Source organism: Paralichthys olivaceus, chromosome 13 (genome assembly GCF_024713975.1).
Source record: "Paralichthys olivaceus isolate ysfri-2021 chromosome 13, ASM2471397v2, whole genome shotgun sequence".
NCBI lineage: Eukaryota > Metazoa > Chordata > Actinopteri > Pleuronectiformes > Paralichthyidae > Paralichthys > Paralichthys olivaceus.
In genome coordinates, this window is record NC_091105.1 from 22,415,767 (window position 1) to 22,440,993 (window position 25,227).

Below are 25,227 nucleotides of genomic sequence, written 5' to 3' on the forward strand. Positions count from 1 at the left end.
TATTATCTGGATAATGTCTACATCACTGTGCAGGTATATACATGTCCATTTTCAATATGTCAAATGTGTGTTTTACATGAAATTTAACAAATAATGTTTAAAGCATAACAACATTCAACAGGGTTAAAAATTAAATGTCTGAATAATATTTAATAATATAGGTCAGGCAAAATATCTCTTAGTTGCATTTGATAATTATGCTGACATTTCACAGTTCATAATATATGTATATATATAATTATATTATGTTTAAAAAAAAAACTACAATGTCAGACATTTACATTAGGTTGTTCTCAATAACAGTAAATGTGTATAGATCCACAATGTGCAAGTCATGACCTAGTCATATTTAGAATGACGAAACCAGCAGGCATTTCTGGCATGTCAACTATTCCTGCAGCCTGAGACACCTGTTCACAGCTGTCAACAGCAGGGCATTTACTCCCCAGCTGACATGCCACCTCTCATTGTCAGGGTGGTCTTATCATAAACACATCTAATATGCTTTAGGTTAAACATTTCAACAGAGAGATGGCAAATCAGAGGCAAGGTCCTGCAGATACATATTAAGAAGTGATATGTAAGGGCACAAAGGGTGTGGTCCTCATGCCTTTTTAGTATTCATATGGGAAAAGTAATGACACTCTTTTAACCGGTCAGAATGTGGGAGGAACACGGCTGTTAGTCCTTTGTGCCAAAGATTTGAACGTCACACTGATGGTGGAAAAATAAAAGACTCCGAACGTTAGGAACATTTCAAATTAAACACTTCTGCTGGTGATATTAAGTGTTACACAATTGATTTGTTTCATGCTGTGGAATCTACCCAGAGGAACTTATTTATTGCTTAATTGGTAAAGTGAGTGGAAAGCCAGGAGAGTGAAGCAGGACCTGGCTCACACTGAGGAAAATACTCATGGTTCTGGGTAGCAGGGTGGACTTGGTTTCAGTGAAGAAGGTTGAAATTAAGAAGACAATGTGTTGGACCTGCTGCTCTGTTTATTTTCTCTTTTAACTGTGTATAAGTGTGATTTCAAATATCAGTATGCCTTGCTTGGCCTCACTGACAGATTTTATGCTGATGGGGTACAGTTGGTGTTGCAGGTGCACAATATGGCTGACAGTTATCTTGGTTAACAGGCGGTGTGTGTGACGGATGGAGAGAGGATTCTGGGATTGGGAGACCTTGGCTGCCATGGTATGGGCATCCCAGTGGGCAAGCTGGCTCTCTACACAGCCTGTGGTGGTATGCCTCCACAGCAGTGCCTGCCCGTCATGCTGGACGTGGGCACAGACAATGAGGTAAGAATTGCACTAAAAAAATTACTGTTTACAGAACTTCAAACTACTTGTTTTATACATACAACATATACAACCATCAGTGATGGAAAGTAATTTATTCATGTACTGTACTGTGAGTAGTTCCACTTCATTGTGGATACTTTGATGCATGATACTGCTCAAAAGTATATGTTACAGAATAAATAATGCAACAATATGTATGAATTTGATCAAATGAGTTTCAATTAACCAGGACTGTGAGTCTCTACAGTAATGACTTCTTTCCTCCTGTACAAAATGAACTTAATATAACCAGGATGCAGGTGTTGGCATTTTGTGCTTTTTACGTTATTTGAAGCCAAGACTCACTAAAAAAATGAAAACTTGGAAATAGTGTGATAAGAACTGCCTAAAATGGCACAAACCATCCTTGAGAAAATTGATTTAATGTGTGCTTTGTCTTTTAAGGTTAATCCATGTCCCATCTAATAACATGCTTACTGGGGGGTGGGGTTTATGACTTATTTTGTAGCCAGCCACCAGGGGGAGATCAAGATAATTTGGCTTAATCTTTGGGGAACTATCCTGTCATCCATCTTTATATACAGTCTATGTTCTCTACACCATACTGATGAGTCTGTCAGGCTGCTTAGTAACTGGTGCTTTGAGCTCAATGGTAACCTTAGCAAAACAACATGCTCACAAGGGCAATACCTACTGGTTATGTTTATAATTTTAGTGTTGTGTGTGCATTCTAATATCTGCTAATTAGCATTAGCACAAAATACAGATTAAATATACAGGGTATAATGAGTTATCATTATATTTGCCCCAATTTTTAAGTTTATGCTAAGAACAGCTATATATTTACTGTAGAGAATGGTCATTCTTTAGAAGAAACCATCAATCTATCCATTTTCGTCTGCTTATCCGAGATTGAGTCGCAGAGGCAGCAAGCTAAGCAGCATGTTCCAGGCATCCCTCTCCCACCCTGTACAGCTCGTCCTGGGGGATCTTAAGATATATCCAGTCCAGATGGGATATGTACTGTTGTTCGCACAGCAAGTTCTGGGTCTACCCCTGGGTCTCCTCCCAGCAGCTATACTGGTTTGATGCCAGAACCACCTCAACTGAACATCAACAAGAAACCAAAAGGCCTATTTCCCTTTCACAGTGTGTACTGAATACGTGTACTGTTGTACATGTATGGAATGTGTTTCCATTGTTGTATTGCAAATTCTTCTCCGTGAAGTATCTTGATTTTGGAAACATTTACAGCATAAGAGCAGTTAAACCCTACTTATTTAATAGTGAAAACCAGACTTCAGGTGATTACTGAGGGGAAATCGTTATTCTATTCTCTCTTGCCTACCTTGCTACATACCCCAGTAGTAATCATGTGCTGTTCCTGCTCAACTCTCAACTCTACTGCCCCAGACCCTTAAAATCTAAATATTGCTCCAACAAATTCTAAATGCCACAGAATAATATGCCAATGCTGGCTCTTGAGAGTCCAACGTAGCCAGTTAGGTCCCGCTTCAGAAATAGCCAAGAAAAAGAAAACAATTCTCATACTTTACAACCAGGAAACAGCCTTTACATAAGTGAGGTAAGCAGCTCCATTGACGGTTGCCAGCTGGGAAAGCACCTCTCCCCTGTGAAGCCTGTGAGAGTAGCAGCCAACAGAGTAGTTGCTATCCACCTGGTACAGTGGTCCTTGTTCTCTATGGCATCTCTGAGAGATGATTCAAACCCTGGGCAGGGCAGCATATGAGTGTGTGTAGCCTTAAACAGACCAAAAATAGTCTGTGTGCGCTTCCAAACACAATTATCTGTCTTGGCCAAGGGTGCGGCCGTCTCAGTTGCGTGTGTGCCCAGCACAGCTGAGCTCTACCTGTCAGGAGTTGTCCTTCATTTTCTGATGTCTCCAGATGACTTAAGACTGTGGAGTTCAGTTTCATTCCAAGCAAATGTCTCAGATAGATTAGGGATGAGAGATGTGGCTGAGGTTACATGACTTTCAAAATAAAATTAAACAAGGAGAAATATAAGTAGTTAAATGGAAGAGTAGTCAGAGCTGGTCAGAGACAAAGACAAATAAAAATCTTGAGGTCAGGCAAGTGATGGCCTTTTGAATGGCCTTAGATCTCCCTCTCTCTCTCTGGCAGAACTTAACCAGAAGCTTCATCTACATGTAGTTCCTGGACTCAGAAAAAAAAACAGAAACACATAGTCTCACCATAAACCCCATTAAAGAAATATACATTACTCGTTTTGTGCCTCCATGACTGGATTTAGAGCAAAATCTTTTCATACTCCCAAATCATCCACCTCTTCATTACATTCTCCTCGTCTTCATCTTTACGGCCTACTTCTTATGGCTCTACCTTTTGATCACAAGTTCCTTTACCAGAATCTCAGCTTAAAGTTTTTAGCTATTTGATTCCCACTTTCCTGTGTCCTCAATCAGCCCACTTGCTCATTGATGATGAGTCTGTTGCAGTTAAGGTAGCGCTGTTGGACTTCAACCGTAATAACTTCAAATAGCCTTTGACGACATTTTCAAGGAATAGTTTTTGGCATTTTCGACGAAAAACTTATAATGTAACATTCGGAAAGAAAGTAAATAAGATTGATACCATTCTAATGTCGGTGTATTAAAATGGAGCCAAGTGAGGATTAGCTTATCCTAGCATAAGACTGAAAGCATGGGTTAACAGCTAGCCTGGTTCTTTCCAAAGTTAACGAAAATGGTTGCCGAGACCTCCGAGGCACAGGAAGACATGGTATTTAATTTGTTTAATCTGCACGAATTCAGAAATGTATATACAACATTTTCTGGTTTAAGGATAAATTATGTGCTGTCCTGTTTGCTAGACAAATCTGGCAAAACTGCACCACAGCAGAGATGCTGTACAAAAGTGAAATAGTTGTTGCACATTAACTTGCTACAAAACTTCAAATTGTGGTTTTAACAACATATTCACATTTAGAGGAGTTCAATCCCACCAAAATTGGCTTTTTTGAACTCTTTTTGAAAGGCTTGCCTAAATTAGGCACCTGGTTTTGTTTAAAGCTGGAGGGTGTGTGAAACTCCTGTCTTTACTTAGAAGTGCTGCTGTGTGTGGTCAAAGCAAATGATAAGCTAGCTGTTGGTGGTCAGTAAATACAGAACAATATAGAATAAAGTGTTTTCTATTTAAAATGTTTTAAATATATGTGGGTTTTGGAGACTCGGGTGTTGAAAGGCATCTTAGATGAAGCTGGAGTTAAAAAAATAAAAGACAAAAACAAGTAATGCAACTAACCACATTTTCTGTACCAAATGAAATTCATTACATTATTGAAATTTTACTTATTACACCGAGACTAACTACAATCAAATCTTTCTAACTCTTGGAAAGAAAGACATAAGATAATTTTGCATGCAATTCTTTAATATTATATCATCTACAGGGCTGGTACTGTAAGAAAAATGTGCCTGCAAGAACACACATACACAAACATAGTTTTGCTCCTTACTGTAGTCTGTCTGGCCCGTGACCGACTTTTTGATTTTTCTATTACTCTGAAGAGATGACAAGCTAAATGAGATGTAATGGGGTAAATGGATGGGCTGTATTGTGCACATAGTTTTTCTGGACTGGCTTCATTTGAGAGGCAAGCTTGTCTGTTGCCCCTCAATGCTCCGCCTCACGCTGAAGCCCTGACTGTAAATGCCCTAATGGAAGCAGATGATGGTGGGAGGGGCTATGAGGCAATAGTAGCTCCAGCTAATTATTAAAATGACCACTATTATGGGATTAAATTTGTCCTTGAGTGGATATGGGAGTAGGTATAGAGGCAAGCAGGCAGACATCCAAACAATCAAACAGGCAAATTCCCAGACCAAGATTGACTTTGTTTTATTACTGTAAATTGATAATTCAACATTTTGCAACTTTACAGGTTTACTATTTTGATTAATGAATTTGATGAGAATATCAATACCATTATTGCGTTGATCTCTTATCAGATCATGAGTACACTTTCTAATGCTGATATTTTGCAAAACAAACTTTTTCCTTTTCAATTGGGCCTCTTTTCTGAATGCAATCAGTGTTTTAATCACTAAAATTGAGATTTGGAAAAACTCCAGTTTCCGTGTACCAGTCTGTGCATGTAAAACAGAGTGTTAAGGAAACAATGATGTCCCAGCTGTCATTTTGACTTTTGAAGAAGTCTGAAAGACTGTTTTGGTTCTGGTTTTGGACGCCTTGGTTCATGGACATTTATCTGGGTTTTCTTTGTGTGTTCATTCTGAGTTCTGTTTTATTTTGAAATTATGCTCCTTGTGTGTCTACAACTTGATTTTCTGCCTTAGTCCTGTTTCCCTCTCTTGTGATCGTCTGCACCTGTTCCTAATGTGTTTAACCTGTGTTCAATGCATCATCCCTGCCTCCCTTGTGAGTCACTGTGCTTCCCTTTATCTTTGTCAGTTCGTCTTGCTTCCCCCCTTCCCTTTGTTCCTATCTGTTGTGTGTGCCAAATCCTTTCCTGATGTTTCTCTGTATATTGATTGTTTGGGTTTAGATTTTTGGACCGTGCTTTTTATTTGCAAGAGCCTTTGCTTGACGTTTTAGTTTTTTCACCTAAATTTGGCTCCTGCATTTGGCTCCTGCTCACCACAATATAACACCAGGTTACTTTTCATTCCCACTGTTGCTTGGAGAAGAGATTCAGAAGTGGAGCCACTGCAGAGTTGTTGTTTTTCTTCTGTAGAGGAAAGGCAGCTGTGTGAGAACCAGCAATACAATCTCACTACCTACAGCCATATCTGCAGGGGGAGACACAAAGAAACACACGCATGCATGCATGCACAAACAGCATGGAGGAATGTATGTTTTCTGGGAGCCCAGATTTTACTGTTTCATTCCCATATCTCCCTGGACTGTCTGTGTATCCCTGTCTGATGTCATCTGGAGTAACTTCACACTTACTCAGGCTAAAATGAGAGTCAGTGATGTCACCCTGGACAATCTGCTATTTGTGGTCATGTGGGGAGGGTTCATATTCAGGTGTCCAGGTCCAGGTACAGGTCCAGGCTGTTCTTGATGTCTGGTTGTCTTCTTTAAAAAACATTTTTATAAAAGCTTAAATTAAAGTCCCTCTTCAAGAGTCACTTTTTTACTTCAAAGCAGTGGAATCTGGCTTCATTTTACTTTACTGAAATCTGACAATCAACAGTTCAGAAAGTGAAAGTAAGGGGCTCCTGTGTCTTTAGCTGGTAGAGACTGTAAAACCAAACACGAGGATTAATCCCTCTTGACAGAAAAGGCGCCGCACAACACAAAGGACAGCTTAGCCAGATGGCTTGTGTCAACACATTGCCAATGAGGTCAGCCCTCCTGAAACCCACTACCTGTGTCACTTACATCTGAAAGTGAAGCTGCAGAGCTGAACAACTCTACATAAAATCTTTCTTCTTGCATGCTGTTGCATCATCTTGTGAAATTACTACCAAAATCTCCCTCTGATATCAATCCACTTCTCTGTGGGATCACATGAAAATGTTTTTGCTTGTTTTGGTAACAGTTGAACTTGGCCACCCCCAGCCTATTACAGCCCATTAAAACCTTGCCAGGAAATGAGTTGTCAACTTCAAATAAATATTGCCCGAAATAAACTTTCTGAGCTGCTCTCGAACATGACCCTGCCCTGGAAAGGTGGCTGCTGCGTTGTCCAAGACTCGCTCATCGCAGCAGCAGCCTCTAATTATCCATCTCCACAAGTAAAGGTCGCCTGTCCCAATGTGGCATGAAAACTCTCCGGATCAGTTCTTCACTCTATGATGTTGTGTGGCACATTTAAATATATGAGTCTATCCTCTAAAATCTGATTCTGTGGGAATTTGCCCGTTGTACACTGACACACACACACGGCCAAGTTATTTCAGGCAGGTGCAGCATGTCAGGGATCTGATAAAATACAGGCAGATACCTTAAAGTCTGTTAGCAATCTAACACAGCTAAATGGCATCTACCCCATTCATCACTTTCACTTTCTCTCTACATTCTTCTCTCTGTAACACACACACCTTCACATTCACCTCTGCTCTAAATGTGTACACATCATGCATCCCTCTCCTTCAAGTACTGTGTGCCAAGGTCAAAGGTCACTCCTTATATATATATATATATATATATTGTTAGTTCAAGGGACTGTTAAGTTGAATAGATTTTTTAAAAACAGTGCCTGCAGACCTGTTTCCTACTGTCAAGAGACTACAGTGACATCTATACATTTATTATTTTCATTCATACTCCTGTATAACTTCTGCCTTGTCATTCTTAATCTTGCTCCAGGAGAGTTCTTATTTCATCATAGTACAACTAGACACTTCCTGAGTAATATCACAATACAAATTTAGAAAATTTCCACAAGGTTTTGGTTTGCTGGAGATGGATTTGCAGATTGTGTGTGAATCAACATGACAGGAGCTGTTGCTGTGTGTTGCTGTGTAGGATCACACACATGGTTCACGTTATAGCCCAGGTCTAAGGTCTACAGAGAAACCGGTGTGTGTACATGTGTATGGATGTGCTCACATTATATGCAGGATATATCTCTCTTCTCTCTCTGAATTTCACATCCACCAAAGGTCAAGACATAATAAAAATCGCACACATCATCTCTTCAATTTCATACATTCTCATACAAAAGAGTTCCTGTGTTGTTCCTGGTGAAATGGGGTTTATATTCTCTATTAAAATGCAGGAGATGTACAAGTACTAACTTACACCCACATATATTTTTATTTAGGGATCTAAATATACAAACCTACCTACCTATAATTTTTTTATTCGCCAGATGTAATTGTCACGTAAATATTAATTTTGCAGTGCAGTAAAGAGTAACCAGTTAAAGCCAGGGTTGGTAATCCTAGAAAAGCTAGCAGAAATAAATATACTAAACTAATATATCCCTTCTGGACTTAGGCTATTGTCTCTATTTCAGCAGTGTATGTCTATGTGTGAAGACTCTAGTAATGTGTAGTTAGAGCTCAGGCAGGGTGCACAGAGGCAGGCAGGTCGGTTAGTGAATGGATTATTTTTGTTGCATCTGATTTTCGTTCTTTGAACTGGGTTGAACTGAGCTGTGTGAGAGACACATGCACACACCACCCTTTCCTATTCTTTGGTTATTGTTTTTTATGTAGCTTAATGTGAAGTCAAGTCCAACGTGTTCTCTAGTGTTCTTCTCTTTACTGTTCTAAATGTTGGTGTTTTGATAAAACCCAGAAATGTTCCCCTTGTTTTCCTTACACACCCACAAAAAGTCTTAAAGTCTCTAAAGGTCTTGTATTATAACCTTAAATTAAAATGTCATATTCAGATATATTTACTTTTGTGAGCGTATTTTGTATTGTCCTTATTGTCATCATATTACAATATTTGAAACAGTTTCTCTGTTAAAATATGTGTTTTGGTCCTTTCTCTGTCCTTCACTTTTATCATTCCCTCATCTGTTGCTCTGATCTCTGCCTCCATGTGTTTTTGTAGGAACTGCTGAAGGACCCTCTCTACATCGGGCTGAGGCATAAGAGAGTCCGAGGCCAGGCCTACGATGACCTGCTGGATGAATTTATGACGGCTGTCTCCAACAGGTATGATAATATCAGCCATCCTTTCATTTGCTCCGCTTCTCTCATGTGGTCTGCAATTGTCATCATAAGACAGACAGCTCACGGTGCTCTTAAAAGAAATATGTTGAGCAGTTTAGCATGGTCAGTGTGTGCATGGAGATGCAGCCAAACCTTTGGAGATTCAAGGGTCTGGAATCTAAGTCACCAGTGATTCAACTTTAGCCTCTTTCTCTCGAAGTCTTAGTTGCTAAGCAATATCAGTCAAAAGTCTAATCACTGTCTGAATGGCATTAGCCTATTGAAAAGTGATCAGAGAACTTCAGTAACTATTGGAGCTATTGATTTTATTGGAATGATTTGCCCCAGTCAAGATGGCTGTGGACAGCTAACCAGCTATGTGGAGGACAACTGAACTGTCAGAAGGCAACATCCATTTTAAAATTATACACAATAATCTGATCGAAATGTAGTATTTTCAATACATTATTCTGAATCTTATGTTATCTTAATCCTCTTCATCTCTTGAGGGGTGTAAGGCATCAGCGATCTGCCTCTGTCTAGGCCTGTCCTGGGCTACGTGTTTGGCTTCTCCCATCATGTCAGACCTTGTTTGTGTTTTATATGAGGTGTCAATCTTAGGTATCTTTGGTATGCAGTTCTGTTACATTCTGAGGACATGTCCAAGTCTTTGCATCTGCCAACATCTGATCTCTTGCACCACACTTAGGCTCTTGTAAAGTTCTTAATTTGAGCTGCTTTTTGCCAGAAGATGCGGCATATCTTCCTGACACATCCATTGTGAAATCGTTGATATTGTTGATGTCACCTTATACGCATTCTGAGCCATAAAGGAAAACAGACTGTTCCCAGGCTATAGCTTACTTCTCTGACCTCCAGATGCCCTGGAGTCTTGCTAATGCACCACATGCTTTCTCAATCCTTGATCTGATGTAATTTTGTGCTGCATTGTCTTTGTTGACAAAGTAGGTGAAGACCTCGACATAGTCACTGATGACTGTGATGGGTGCATCTGGGTTGGCATTTGTGGACATCACTTTGATTTTGAAGTTACTCATGTTTAGACCCATTTCTTGGGGAAGGTGTTCAGCTTGTCAGATTCCTCCTGCACGTGTTGTGTTATTGAGGAGAGAGCAGCCAGGTCGTCAGCAACATCCAGGTCTTCAAGTTCAGGTTATTATTATTATTCTGAATGGTTAGGGGACATGGTGGAGCATGTGTTCAGAGAAGCTTTCATAAACAGTGGGTGACCACTGGTTTGTGGAAAAATCTGTTTTGTCTGTGGTGAGTCCATTTATCCTGTCCTGGTTATATCTTCCCTTAGCACACAAGATGCATACTGACAATCAGCAGTGGGTCACAGAGTGGTTCATTCTTACTTCTTGGATGTGTTTGCTGTTCCATGTTGTCACTCACTTAGTACGCATGCACCAATATATTAATTAGTTAAACTGGCATTTGTAGATTCCTGCACTGTGATTCCCCTTAGAACTTCTCCCCAATATGTTTACTGCATTCCTGTCCTTAACAAGACTCTTGTAGCTAATTGCTTTGTATCTCGGTGCCCCTGTGTGCTGCAGAGCCACAGCAACCACACACAAACGCACACATGGTTAAGCTTTGTCCTAACCCAGAGAGACCAGAGTCCAGAGGGAGAAGCCTGGGTCTGGGCCCCCTCCAGCTGGCAACAGGAAGCCATGACTCTAATAACTGGGTGGCTTCTCAACTACAGGGAACAGCGATGCTTTTTTCCCCATAGGAGCCAGATTGGCGGAAAATGAATAATTATGGGCTCAGAGATTGAATGAATGATTACAGCTCTGCACTCTTTTAAGTAATATTCATGCTTAGTTTTCTTAGAAACTAAACATGAACTAAAATACTCCAGATTGACTCATCATCAATAAGCCGAAGTCTGGAGAGATTTATTTGATCCACTATTTAAAAAATGCTTTAAACGATGAGCGGTTGATGCAACCATGAGTGTTTGATTTCAGACCAGACCCTCGGTTCTCCAGAGATCTGCTCCTGTTGAACAATTACCTATGTGTTGACTAGTTTTGTCTACAGGCAGAAATGAATGATCTCATAATCTCATTGCTCCTGGACACACCCACAACACTTTAAAGGGGATGAAAGGGGCTCAGCCATGGTTTTGAAACTGTGAACTTAGTATTTTCTCTCTGGGCAACAACTCACCATTTTGTCACATTTCATCACACCTCAGATTTTGTTGGTGTGTGTGCAGAATTGTTCTGTATAAAGGTGTTGAGGGATGGGCTCAGAATGAAAACTTGACACATAGTAATTAACAAAACAGTGGCTTTAGTCACACAGCAATAACACTTCTGACTCTATGTTGTTAGACAGTCAGACAAAACGTCTCTACATCTTCTTCCAAGGTGTAGTGATGTGTCAGAAAATGATACATCAAAAAAATGATAATCAATCTTACTGTCTAACTCTAGGCAAGAAAGCAAATAGGCACATTCGCTGAAGTGAAAAGCCATTCCTATAAAAGGTAAGGTCTTTACATATTTAATCAATTGTAAAAACAATAATGTGTTTGTCTGCCTCTAACTCTCGTCTCTCTCTTAAACTTTCTTACCCTGTCTGTTGCAGTCAAGGTCCAAGCCCATTATTTCCTGTGTAAACTTTAAAAAAATGTACCCAGTAATTTTCTAAAACATCAGGGCAATATCACTTTCAGCAAACATTGCTCGAACAGGAATAAATGGTGCATATGTTTGGGACAATTCTTTTGGCAGCAGAATAGTTTGTATGAGACAAAATGTAAACTATAAAGTGAAAAAAAAAAGAAATCACAACCCAGTGTGATGGTCTGGTTCACTGATGAATTTCGAATAACATTTTTTTAGCTCTACGACACAGGATAAAGTCAAGAGTGAAATTAGATCTGTTGATGTTTAGAAAAACATCACCAGCTTTATTCTTTAAAAAAGTATTTGTAGACTAAAGATAAGATTGATTAAATGTTTATCTTAGGGAGCCAAAGCATGTTGTGAATTCACTGGCACAGTTTAGTCAGGAATATTTTTTGCCATGACTTCTGAGCTGTTCATGTCACAAGCGGTTTTTATACACTCTGCAGGTGTTCTACATGCAAATCTTAGTAGCATGCAAAGACGACAGGAATGTCACTAACCATTTTAAACTCTTGACACTGAGGAAATAAGGAATAGACAGACAAATGGAGGGATGAATGGATGAAAGGAGCAAGAGAGGAGAGGAGAAAGAATGCAGAATGCGTCTTTGTCATTAATGATGGCTCAGGGATTTAGAAATAATGCGTGCTGAGAGATGCTAGCTCTCTGGAGAGTTAGAAGGGACTGGGGATTTATTAAGGCCTCAGCCACAAACCCCCTAAGGGATGAAGGTAACAGACAGCCTGTGTGTGTACACGAACACACATGTATGCACACAGGTTTAACAGCTGTGTTTGTACAGAGCAGCCTTGTCTTTGTCCTTCTTTGCAGAGTCCTCACCGACTCTACAGTGGTCATGAATGCGCTCCAACTGAAAGTATCAATTTATACCTTTACCTCTGCGTCTAGTCTCCCCCTAAGGAACTGGAAGTACATTGTAGGTGATATACTTCCTGTTCGCAAGAGATTCAGATGAGGCCAGATTGTGTTTCCTAAAGAAGCTGGGTGCCTTGTTAAAACGCTCATCCTCCAGATTGTCCAGACATAACACCAAACGTCTGAATGATTCGCCACATGCAAATGCCGGTTGTCTCATACTTCATTCTTTTTTTCATATTATCAAGCATTATAACAATACCACAAGATTTATGCTCCATATATTGGAGTGTATTGTCAGTGCCCAGAAGCCCTACAAGTACTGCTCCAACCAACAATTACTAAATGTTTTTTCTTTTACTCAAATCCCCAAATTATTGTGATGAAGTTACAAGTCACAGTCAAAAGTTGTGAGCACAAAAGAGCTCTGTGTTATTCTGGTAGTGTGGCTCAGATAGTTTAAACAGCCTCATGAAAGGAAAGGTTGGACTTCTGTATCGTCTGCCTTTTTTTTTTTTGTCTGGAAGTTTGCACTGTCCAAATTGATCAATAGAAGTATCAGAGAACATCTTACTAGACTGAAGAAATATTTATTCAAGCTCACATATGAAACTTAACAAAGTTACCACGATAAAAAATAACTGTATTAGGATACATAATGTTTATTTCAAATGTGAAAATAAAATCCAAAACTTATTTCATTGTTTCTGCTCTACCTTTAATTTAATTGATTTATTTTTAACAATGTGTATGGTTTATATAATAGAATTTGATATTATTATCTATTTCTTTTATAGAAAGACTACACTTTTTGGCAAACCCTCTTTACCTAGCAGAGAAGGCTGGAGTCAGGGTGTGGGAGCTCATGGCTGTCAGTCAATATATGAACACGTTTTTGGCTGACTACCTCTCAATTAAAATGAAAAAATCAAAACTAATATTAGTTGCTGAAAAATGTTGCTTTAGCTGATTCACAGCCACAAAGGCTAGCAAGCTCCCAAATCCTGCTTTAACTGAGACGGCGAACAAGACAATGTAGCCAATAGAAAGGGTCATTTTCAAGTTTCATGTTAGCACTAGCTTGATATATTATACATGCATATTGAAAATTTTGATACTAACTCAATTGCCCTGTCACTGCTCACAAGAAAGGCAATTTGCAACTGGGGCACAATAAACTCCCTGTGAGAGGAGGCAACCTTGAGAGGAACCTTTGCTCTCTGAAGGGCCCATCCTCCTGAGGGCTGGGGGACATTGTCCTTCTCCAGGCCATGGTACATACTCATCATCCTTCACCCCCTCTGGACAGGGTTTTGGATATGGACACGCACTTATCTAAATGTGCACCCAGATCGGCTACAAAAACAGAGAACAGAGAAGCTTGGATCATAGCACACACACACGATTGTGTGATGTATATATATATATCCTCTACCCTCATTCTTCATTTCTCTCCTTGTGTGTTTTTGGTCCCTCTGAAACCTGAGCAGCCATATCAGAACCAAGGCTGTTTTTGCTGTCACATTTTAAATTCTTGCCCAGCAGGTGTAGAGAGGCATTTTCTTGCCCGTTCTCTCATCCCATTGACAGATATGAGAACTTTCCCACCAGCTCCTTTTTAATCTCCAAGTTCACTGAGCAGACTGGTGTTGACAAAGCAGTGGAAAGACATGTAAAGTGATCAGTCTTTCTAACAGCCATGACACATTCCAGCATGTCCTTTAAACTGATCATATGCTAGTTGCCAAATAATGCCACCTCTCAACCTTAGTAATTGTAATACAGACATATAAATGAATGAAGTATTTTACCATCATTTTGAAAGCGTGCACTATTTCTTAGCTATGTATTTTATCCACTAATGTCACAAACTACTTTCTGTCTGTGGCTTGCATATTGGGAACCGTTCATCTAATCGGCTTCGACTTGGCATGTGTATTGTCCAGGGACAGAGGAAGCGCAGTGTTGAATTTTGTGCAATTTGGGCTTGAAATACATTTAATAATAAACCAAAGCAATAAAGCAATTAGTTGTGCCAAAACTGGCCTGCTTGCAACATTAATAAGATCACTTAAATTTGAGCAATTTTTCTCCAAAGTAAAAGCACACTGTTCATTTTCTTGCTGCGGTGCTTAATGATGAACTGAATTACAGAGCTTTTATTTTGAAAAGTTGTGAACTTGAGTATGATTGTGTCAATTGCTTAACAGACCGCATTGTTGGTGTAAATGTCATTTCCATCATCAGTGAATAAAATAAATATAATTATAAAGTAAATTATATTATAACTACTTAATATCGGCACTATAACAATTTTTCTCACTTTTCTTGTGTTCTTTCCTTCATTCATCCCCTTACATATGTAAACCTCGATCCATCATCTGTCAATGCAAAACAGCCTAAAGCTAAGGATCCATAGCAGAACTTCCCAGGTTTTTGTAGTTGTGGTACATTCTGTATTCAATCTCTTTCCCATGCCTTCCATCTTACTCCTTTGCTCCTGAGAGATAGATTGATTTAATGGATCCAGCACAGGCAGGAAAATGGCCTGTGTTCATCTTTTTGGGTGTGCCCTGGCTTGGGTACTGCCCTTGAAACTTAGACACTTGGACACAAAGCATTCTTTGTCCAGGGAATTTTTGTTATTCAGACCGTGGTCAAGAAAAGACAAGGAAAGACTTCCAAAGAGCATATTGAGCGATGGATACAAATGGCCTCCAACACACACACATACACACACAGGAAAAACTGGCTTACTGCATTCCCTAGACCCTTACCTAAACCTTAACCATCACAACTAAGGACCTGTAACAGTTCCTCTCCCTTGGCCCTACCCCTAGGTATGAAGTGTCCCCCTCCAAACAAAGACACAAGGGAGAGGGCTAAAAAATCTTCCCCTAGGAATATTGGACACAACTCGCTACATGATCAGCAGCCAACTAACATTATTACATTAACGACTGTTATCAAACATTATAATAGTGACACATCTGATAACTGCAGGACAGACGGGACAGATTGATCTAATGTTCTATAAATGGTCAGTGTGTTTACTTCGGTTATTTCAATGTAACTTTAGTCCTGTCCATAGAAACATCTGCCCTGCACTGAAAACATTATGAGCAGGGACATTTTTTTTCCAACTTCATGTTCAGGACATGAGAAAAACAAACATTACTTGTCTCTCTCACTCAGAATGTTTAAATGCTTGTTTTGACTGCGTGAATAGTCATATTCCTGAAATGCTTGTAATGGCGATTCAATTACAATTTCATTTGCTGCAGGATTAATATAAGATGTTCCGCTGGATTTAAAAACATTTAATGATTATTTTGCAAGATTTAGATACTTACATTTTACCTGCAGTGGTTGCTGTGTTGATTCACTTCGTCTTCTCGTAAAACATTCAGGAATGTCGCCATAGAGAAATGGTAGTGCTTAGGGATGAATTGGGGCAGGGCATAAATCCTTTGGTCCTTCCCTACCTGAAGCAGCCTGGACCCATGGGAACCTCAATTTTGTCCCCATCAGTTTGTTTGCATTCGATTTAAATCCTCACCAGGATCTGAAAACAAATACACACACACACACACACACACACACATACACGCACACACACACACACACAGTGCCATAAACACTCCTCCTATCTTTATTGGCTCAGATCAAGGACCAAAGATCTTTCTTCCTGCATTGGGAAGATGTTTCTTTCTTTCTGAAGTCCCTAAACCACACTGTGTCCTACTGTGGACATTTTATGGTCAGTGAAAGCCCATAAAAGTGCACATGTTCACGGCTCAGTCATTTTCAAACCCATGTCAAATGTTTCTTTTTTCACTCGATAAAACAAGACAAAAAAATCTATGAATTCAGTGTTTGGCAGGCCGCATGATCCTCTGTCTTACCGTATGATTAGAATAGTTACAGGAAATTCAACATGTAGTTTGACTTCTGCAGAGGATACACCCTCAAGTCCTGTTCTTTAGACTCCACAGCGTGAGCAGTTTGGTTCTGTGTGAACTGCCCTGACCTCTCACGTAGTGACATGCGCCATGTTATCCCAGAAGGAGCTGTGCTGGCATTGGGGACAGGCCACATCTATCCTGTCGCTTGTCGCCTGTCTCTGTCTCCTTAAGCCCAAACACAATAAAACGTTTATAGCTCCCTTCTTGGCGTCATTATTCCTTCTCTTCACACAGGCTCTCTGTGCTTTAGTGCTGCTCTCAGCTTGATAGAAAACACATTTTTCTCTTTGACGCTACTGCCGTGTTGGCAGTAAGTCAGCAGAGCTGTCAGAATCTGTATTAGGCGTCAGTGTCTTGCAGTGTGGCAGAGGAAAGGATAAACACTGACCCTCCAATAGCAGTCTCTGATCAGGACATTAAGTTTTATTACAGCTGAACTCAGGTCGCTTCTCATGCTGCATTTCTTTCTCTCTGTGCTTCCGCTCATCCTCCTCCAGCTGAAAATAAGCAGTTTAGCAGCCACTGTAACAAGTGGGAAACAGCTTTATTGGGCTGTACGTTACTTTTTCCTGAGTAGGTGTTAGGTGGGGTTTCATGAAGAGGCTGAAATAGAGCAGGAAGAAAGAGAAAGTGGGAGGACAGTAAAGGCAAAGAGAAACCAGAGTGAGAAACCTTAACTGCAGAAGGCGACTGTGTGAGGAGAGAATAAAAACATTCATCCCCTGTCACCTCCCTGTTGTTCAGTTAGCTCAGTGGGCTGCAGGTGTTTCAGATGGTTTCGTCTGTTTGCTCAGCCTGTTCTAAATTTCCTCTTTCACTCACTGACTGAAGCATGAGCGCTGGTGTTTTTAACAGGTTTAAGACAACCTAACCATTGTTTCTATCTGTGAAATTGACTCAAGTATTACACTGCTTATCTTTACTTTGAGTCTCAACACATAGTTATCCCATATTTCCTGCTTTTGTAATGTGTATTGCTAAATATTAGACAGTTGTTTGGTGTAATGCAAAGTCTGAGCTGCAATTATAGCTTGTGTAAGATTTTTCCTCAAACAGAACAACTTGTAATTGTCTCGTCCTGCATGCCATTTGAGTCGTGAGGTGGGAGTGGACTCTGCTTCTTGGAGTGTTTGAAGTGTGTTCTCTGTAAAACATTTTATATCAACAGTATTCTAAACACAGAAGCACAGATCTCTCCTGGTTAATGTAATGATCTTGTAGGTCTGTTAAATATGTGGTCCACATTTTCAACAATTTTAACTACTGTCCGGGAAACCATGCTCTGTCTGTCATTTGGCATGGTGGGCAGGTCTGAACTCTACAATACAATGAGCTCTGGGCACCGTTGATATGGCATTATAGCTGCATTCAAAATGAATGTTTGAGCTCATTGTTGTGAGATGGGATGTCGTGTACACAGTGTGTTTGAGTGGAGAAGTTGTGAGAACACAACATGGATGCTGCCACAGAGGCTTATATTGTAGTAAGCTAGCAGGCAGCTGTAATGACAGAGGAAAATGATGAGGTCACTGAGAATATCAACATTTTGCCTTCAATGTATTATGCATTTAAAAAGAAAAGAAAGAAACAAGATAATAACTTACAATTCCCATTCAAAGTAGACCTGGGCCTCTGCCATTTCTGAAATCACCTCACAACTCTGAGGTCTTCAGAAAACCCTGAGGTCCAAGGTCACGAATAGCTACCACAAGAGGGGGCCGTTCATGTGGACTCTATTCATTAAAACAACCCCATTTGAAGGCAGCAAGAATCTAGAGGAGTCATGAACAGTTGGTCCTCATTCTAAAAGCCATTCTCTGCACTGGAAAAAAGTGCAAGAATAACAATGTCTGTGCAGCCTGTTCAAATGAGTGAGCCAAACAGCCAAACAGTGTTAACGCTAGATTGAAACGAAAGACATCTGACCTTTGTATAATACAAGGACTAACTAGTGCCACCTTATTCATCAACAGCACTGTTTATTCATAGATCTTTTACATACACCATCAGGATTGAGTCCATCATCACTTTTATATGACCTTTAACAAAGGCCTAGACCTTTTAAACACAACAAAATCATATTGGCAACATAAGCCTTATTAGCTTGTTATCTAACTATCTAAATGGGCAGTTGCCAGCCAGAAAAAACATAAATTTTGATGGGGCTTTAAACTGAATTTTAATACAGAGTACGACAAAATGACAAAAAAGCCTTTTGCAGTTCGAGCCACCAAAAATATTTTGATAAATGCATTATTTTCTTCTGCACTTCTGCAATTTTCCTACTTTGTATTCTTTCCTTTTCGTACACATATGACTGTTAATCATCGTAGAGCCTGAGCAGCAGCAATCACTCTGCAAATATCCAATAAATTCCTGATCCATTTGTTGAAAGACTTGGGAACTTGGGATTCTTTTTTGCTGTTGCTAAATCCAATTTACAGACTCATAACTCTGGTTTTACGGCTTATTTTGTTATGTTATTTTAGGGGCTTATTGACACAGGCTCCTGTGTATGTGTGTGTGTGTGTGCGTGTGCATTGACTACATTTGATAGGTGGTCTGAGCAGCATGGTGTTAAATTGAAACTGCTGTTTTACTGGGGGACTGGGTGGGCTCTGTGCTCTTTTCTTTCAAATCTCATGTTAATGGAATTCAGCTCCTTTTGTGGGGGTTTGACCTTCTCTTGAAAACTCATTGTGAGGTGCTGTCAAACAGCTGGGGAAACAGGTGTCAGCCCGTTAAATGTCCATCAAACAATCCGCAGCACAAAGGTCTGTGGCTTAAACTCACCACTTTATACATAACTAACAAAAGAGATTCCTCCTTTTTTCATTTGAAACATGCTCCTTTAGCTGTCACTCAGAATATTGTGATTACAATTCTTTAACTTAGTGGCACTGAGAGGTCAACTTCCTCCCTCTTCATTTGTCACCCTGTGCTTTGTTGTATAGTGGAAGAGCGCCTCCTTCTGGACTGGACTGTGTTCAGAAAATGACCCCTCACATTACTTTAGTGACTTCCTGTATCTCTTCTGTTGGTTCACTCAAAATAAAAGCCGCTCTCTTTCCACAGGTATGGGATGGACTGTCTGATCCAGTTTGAGGACTTTGCAAATGTTAACGCTTTCCGTCTACTGAGCAAGTACCGCAACAAGTACTGCACATTCAACGACGACATCCAAGGTAACCACACGATCAGTGTAAAAAATATGAATACTATTGGTACAAATATCCTTTGTTTTTCAAGATAGCTTAAGTTTCATTTTTCACCAGAAAAATGAAGGAAACACCAAAGCTGTACCTCTCTCATATCATTTTTTATTAGCTCCTATAAACAATGTTCTTGTAAATCTAACTGAACCCTGATGTGAATACCTTAACAAAACTGGGTCATTAATTCTTCTCATTTATCCATCATTGTTTTCCTAAAAAACACTGTTCATTTCAGATATTCACTGACCTCTCCCCTGAAGTCTTTACAATGAATGCTAACATTACAGTTGCAGATAGTAATTATGTGTCATCCCGTAACACAGCAATTTAGGAAAACAACCCAAACTCTTTCATAAGCTAACATCTCACCGAAAAGCATGAAATCCCTCACCACACAAACATCTGAGGAGAAAGCATCAGGATAACTCTCTTATCCAAGTGATGACTCAAAAGTTTCCTCTTTTTGTAATAACACACTCGTCTTTTACACTCACACACATTTGTCAAGACACTTGTCTTGTGAATGTTACATAGAGTTGAAAGTCATTGTCTCTAATCAAACATTGGCTCTCTGGGCAGTACAGCCTTTAGAGTTTAAAGTGCCCTGTGAAGATTTCTTTACAAACATGCATATTGGTTGTTATTCACCAAAACACACGTGTGCAGCCATCAGTACTAATAGACATGATTTATGCACTTCCTTCCCCATACAACAATTGTCAAACTCATTTTTTTAAACATCCACATTTGGTTGATTGCAGTTTGTTCCTTCCCTTGCCCGTTAGTATCGATCAGTGTCATACTGTGAAAGAGCCAGTGTGATGACAGGGTCAGGGACCCACTTGAAAAACATCTGTAGGAGATTAGTAGTTGATATGAAACAGGAAATACTTTTAACAAATGTATTGACTCACACTCCGCTATCAGACCTCTAAAGTCAAAAACAGTAGCATCATGTTTTTCATCCTATGAAAAACATCTTTAAGAGTAGGTTGAACTCCTAAGTGATGCTAAGGATGTATTCTTCAGGTACTGCTGCTGTGGCAGTAGCTGGACTCCTGGCCGCCCTCCGCATCACCAAGACCAAAATGTGTGACCACACCATTGTTTTCCAAGGTGCAGGGGAGGTAGGTGCTTTAAGTTAGACCGACTTTGTATACTTGTATTTATATTATCTTGAGAGTTGTGCATTGTGTGTCAAACTAAAGTTCCTCTTTCATTCCTCCCTTGTGTCTTGCTACCAGGCAGCCATGGGGATTGCTGAGCTCATCACCATGGCCATGGAGAAGGAGGGACTCAAACAGGAAGAGTGCTTGAAAAAGATCTGGATGGTTGATTCCAAGGGTCTCATTGTCAAGGTGTCAAAATCCAACAAATATAACACGTCTAAACACAAGCATCCTACACACAGCCTACACATGCATCTAACCACTGTAGCTGACCTGAATGAATGGGCCTGAATTATTCTATTTGCTTTAATGTCTATAGATGGTTAAAAAAAAAGCCAGGAAGTATGAAAGATGAGGCAGATAGAAAGAGAGAAGAAAATCACATACATTATTTCTGAAATCGATAAAAACATGAGAGACTGACATTAAACGACAGGTTGAGAACATGTGGGGGTGGATCTTCCTGAGCAGTTTGTCATCGCTGCTTCCTCCGCAATCCAGAAAAGCACATTTCCTGTGGTTTGTTGATTTCTATGACAGAGGTCTTTCCTTGGAATCACCGCAAAAGAGCTCTCCACGGGGTTATACATCTGTTTTCTCCACAATATCTGTGTTATTTATTATTCCTCCCCCATTCCTTCACCTCCTCTTCACTGTCTTTTCTCATCCCTCTACCTTTCATTCCTCCTCCTCCCATCCTCATGCACATCTCCTCTTATCTTCGCTTGTCACTGTCTTGATCCCAACTTGTGATCCTCACAAGAAATCCCTAATTTTGTTGAGTATTAAACCTAAATCTGTTAGAGACTAAATCCTGACTGAATTTAATGCAGCCATATTTGTTTTTACAGTGTTTAGTGTTTCCACAGATGGTTTTATGTTTTTAACGCCCTCTTCTTCATCTGGTATTTCCAAACCCTCAGGGTCGGGACCACCTGACTCATGAGAAGGAGAGGTTTGCTCATGAGCACCCACAGATGAATAAACTGGAGGATGTAGTTCGGAAACTCAAACCCACAGCAATTATTGGTAAAGCAACATGCATGTTGTTTGTTTCTACCGTCATGATACCATAGATACAGAAAAAGTTCACTGTCATGGTTACAACAATACACAGTTATTGTTATAAAAATGTGATTGGTGACAAAAACAACAAATAGGACAACTATTCAATTCACCTAAAAGAGATAGTTCACAGAAAAATGAAAATTCACTCATTAACTACTCACCACTATGCTGATGGAGGGGTGGGGGAAGTGTTTGAGTCCACAAAACACTTCTGGAGTCTCAGGGGTAAACAACGTTGCAGCCAAATCCAATCGATTGAAGTAACTGGCAACCACTTCTTTAAATGTAAACACCTTCCATCGGCATTGTGATGTTGTAGATTTTCACTTTTCAGTGAACTATCCCTTTGAGTCCTCTTTGCAACTGTAATAATGACTACAGCCACAGCAGAACATGGTTAAACAACACTTATACATTCAGGTAACCATTTTCACACTGTTGTTCAACAGTCATATTAACATAATGACTCAAGAGACTGTTGGAAGTGAGGAGTGATGATGATTATTATTATTATTATTTACAGAATGCTGAATATGATTCATATTTGATCAAGTTGAAAAACCAGAAAAGTTCTAAAGCGTAATGTTGCACATTGATGGCTTTGTGTGTCAGGTGTGGCAGCTGTTGCCGGAGCGTTCTCCGAACAGATCATCAGGGACATGGCGTCTTTCAATGAACACCCTATCATCTTTGCCCTCAGCAACCCGACCAGCAAAGCTGAATGCACTGCTGAGCAGTGTTACACACTGACACAGGTCCTCACTCAACACCCTCTACATAGCTAGGAATTATTTCTGTCTCTTAGCTCTAATAAAACAATGGTTGAATATTGACTCCTCTGTATTGCAGGGGCAGGGCATCTTTGCCAGTGGCAGTCCGTTTGACCCTGTCACGCTGCCTGATGGGAGGACATTCTATCCTGGTCAGGGAAACAACGCCTACATCTTCCCTGGTGTGGGCCTGGGCGTCACGGCATGTGCCATCCCCTGTATTACAGAGGAAATCTTCCTTACTGCAGCAGAGGTAACACATGGATATATACACACACTTGTATTTCACTTTAAAATGAATGCATGAATTTGTATAGTTTTGTAAGTCGTGTCTTCACTGAACCTCCACTAACCCTCCTGAGGTCTCATTCAGGCCACATCTTGAGAATCTACTGAATGTTTTGAACATTTCATCAATGACAACTTTTTATCTTCATATTGAGGCTGTGAAAAAGTCATAACTTGTAGAAGGCATTCACTAAAATCTAGAAAAAGTACACAGGAAACTTCAAGTTCAAGTATTCAGAGCATGCAAATATCCATTGTGAGTTTTTTATTTTATATTATAACCCTGCATCATTTTATCTGATGGGTAAGTAGCATTTTAAAGTTGTAATTATTTGCCATTTTTTGTCACTTCAAATACTGTTAAACAAAAGTGAGCTCATGACAATGCTTCATATTCTAATAGATTAATAATAAACCATGTTGTCAAACATCACTCCTTCTACATCCCATTTAAAACTTTATTCATTATCACACTTTTCACTTATGTTCTATATGAACCTAGTTATCACTAGATTGTTCATTTACTTAAAGGTTCAGAGTGTAGAATTTTGTGATATCTAGTGTTGATATTGCATGTTGCAGTTGAACACCCCTCACCTCATCCTCTCCTTCCAAACATGAAAAAGAAACTGTGGTAGCCTTTAATTGTCATAAAAACTCAAAAGGTGTTTAGTTTGTCCAGTCTGGACTAATGTAAAAAACATGGCGGCCTCCATAGAGAAGGTACCCTCCATGTAAATATGAAGTATTTAAATATAAAGAGCCTTTTCTGAGGTAAAGAAAACTACAATTCATACAGTTTAGATGAAACAAACTAGTGAAAACATCATGAGGATTATTCTACATTAAAGTTCTGCCAATAGATCCCTTTCACCTAAATCTTACACACTGGACCTTTAACCATAACTGTGTTCACTGAATGAAAACGGAAAGTAGCAGCTGAAATTGTGGCTCATGTAGCACGTTAGCATGCTATTTCATTTCTCCCTGTGATAACAGCAGCGATGTGTTTGCTGTTTAACAGGCTCTCGCTCACCTGGTGACAGAGAAGGACCTGTCAGAGGGACGACTGTATCCTCCTCTCTGCTCCATCAGGGACGTCTCTGTCAAGCTGGCTGTGAAGGTGAGAGCTCGGTTTACACACAACGTATCAGCACATGTAGCTCGCCACATCTGTATGACTCCAGTTGTATGGGGTGGGTGTCGTGTGAAACTGCAGAAACTTCAACCTCCTGTGCATTACAGATCATGGAGTATGCCTACGAACACAACATGGCCTCACTTCGCCCAGAGCCGTCCGACAAAGAAGCGTACGTGCGCTCGCTGACTTACAGCACTGACTATGACGAGTTTGTGGCGGACTCTTACCGCTGGCCGGACGACAGTATGACCGTGCAGTCATGCAAACTTTAATAGACTGGACAGAGAGACAGAATGAGCCCTGCAGGGACAAGGTAACAACTGACGTGCAATATCATCACAAGTCATGTTTGATATGAAGAGGATTTGTGCAGAAGTTTTTCATTCATATATTACTGTGAAATGAATGATGACTAAACAAGAGCCAGTACTTTTACCAGTGATGTTTCATACCTATGGTGGGTCTACTTTAGAGCTTTATTTCTCCCCTGCAATAATACAATGGTAGTTTACACAGGTTCATAAAATAGTTCATATTTTATTAAGGAAGCTGGTGAAATGTGAAACAGATGGTGTTTTATTAAATTGATGAAAGATTGCAAACATTTGACAATAATATATTTAGGGAGAATCTTTCACAGGGTACTTTTAATTGTACTGTATTAGGCAGTTACTTTATGACTGTGTAAGCTAAAACTCTTTGTCGAATAAAAATGTTTCAAATAATGTTTTCCATGTTTGATTATTCCATCTGTGCCCACAAAGGAAAAGGATTCACTAAATTGGAAATATGTGCCTGGGTACAAAGAGGATTTGTAAAAAAATATGAGTAGCCATATTTAGGTTTGTCTCCCTGGAAGTCCAGGTCCTAACTTCCTCTCTCTGACATCTCTGGTGTCTTTTTATTCAGTCCCAGTGGCAACACTTACCTCATAGTTCATAATGCCTACATACCCAAACTCTTATTTACAGGATTGAGCAGATATGGTATTATAGCCCCCTCCAGAGGTCAATGGGTATCATTACAACATAATTAGCAAATTAGCAAAAAGTTATTTTTATTGATTGTTGACATATTGTGATAGAAGTAATGGTTCACTTTAAACCAACTCTTAAATATGTAACAGTTATAAAACACTTCTCTTTT

The 25,227-nt window shown here is 39.8% G+C and overlaps 1 protein-coding gene across 1 annotated transcript in view; it reads left to right on the forward strand.

Annotated features, from left to right (window-relative positions):
- Positions 1-24,806, forward strand: part of me1 (malic enzyme 1, NADP(+)-dependent, cytosolic) — an 82,020-nt gene extending 57,214 nt beyond the window's left edge. The window contains exons 5-14 of the mRNA XM_020091047.2: positions 1,141-1,302; positions 8,823-8,926; positions 19,506-19,615; positions 20,675-20,772; positions 20,890-21,003; positions 21,738-21,843; positions 22,495-22,637; positions 22,732-22,905; positions 23,965-24,063; positions 24,186-24,806. Of these exons, the coding sequence (XP_019946606.1) occupies positions 1,141-1,302; positions 8,823-8,926; positions 19,506-19,615; positions 20,675-20,772; positions 20,890-21,003; positions 21,738-21,843; positions 22,495-22,637; positions 22,732-22,905; positions 23,965-24,063; positions 24,186-24,353 (1,278 nt within the window). The 3' untranslated portion in view covers positions 24,354-24,806. The remainder of the gene's footprint in view (positions 1-1,140; positions 1,303-8,822; positions 8,927-19,505; positions 19,616-20,674; positions 20,773-20,889; positions 21,004-21,737; positions 21,844-22,494; positions 22,638-22,731; positions 22,906-23,964; positions 24,064-24,185) is intronic.
- The last annotated feature ends 421 nt before the right edge of the window (positions 24,807-25,227 follow it).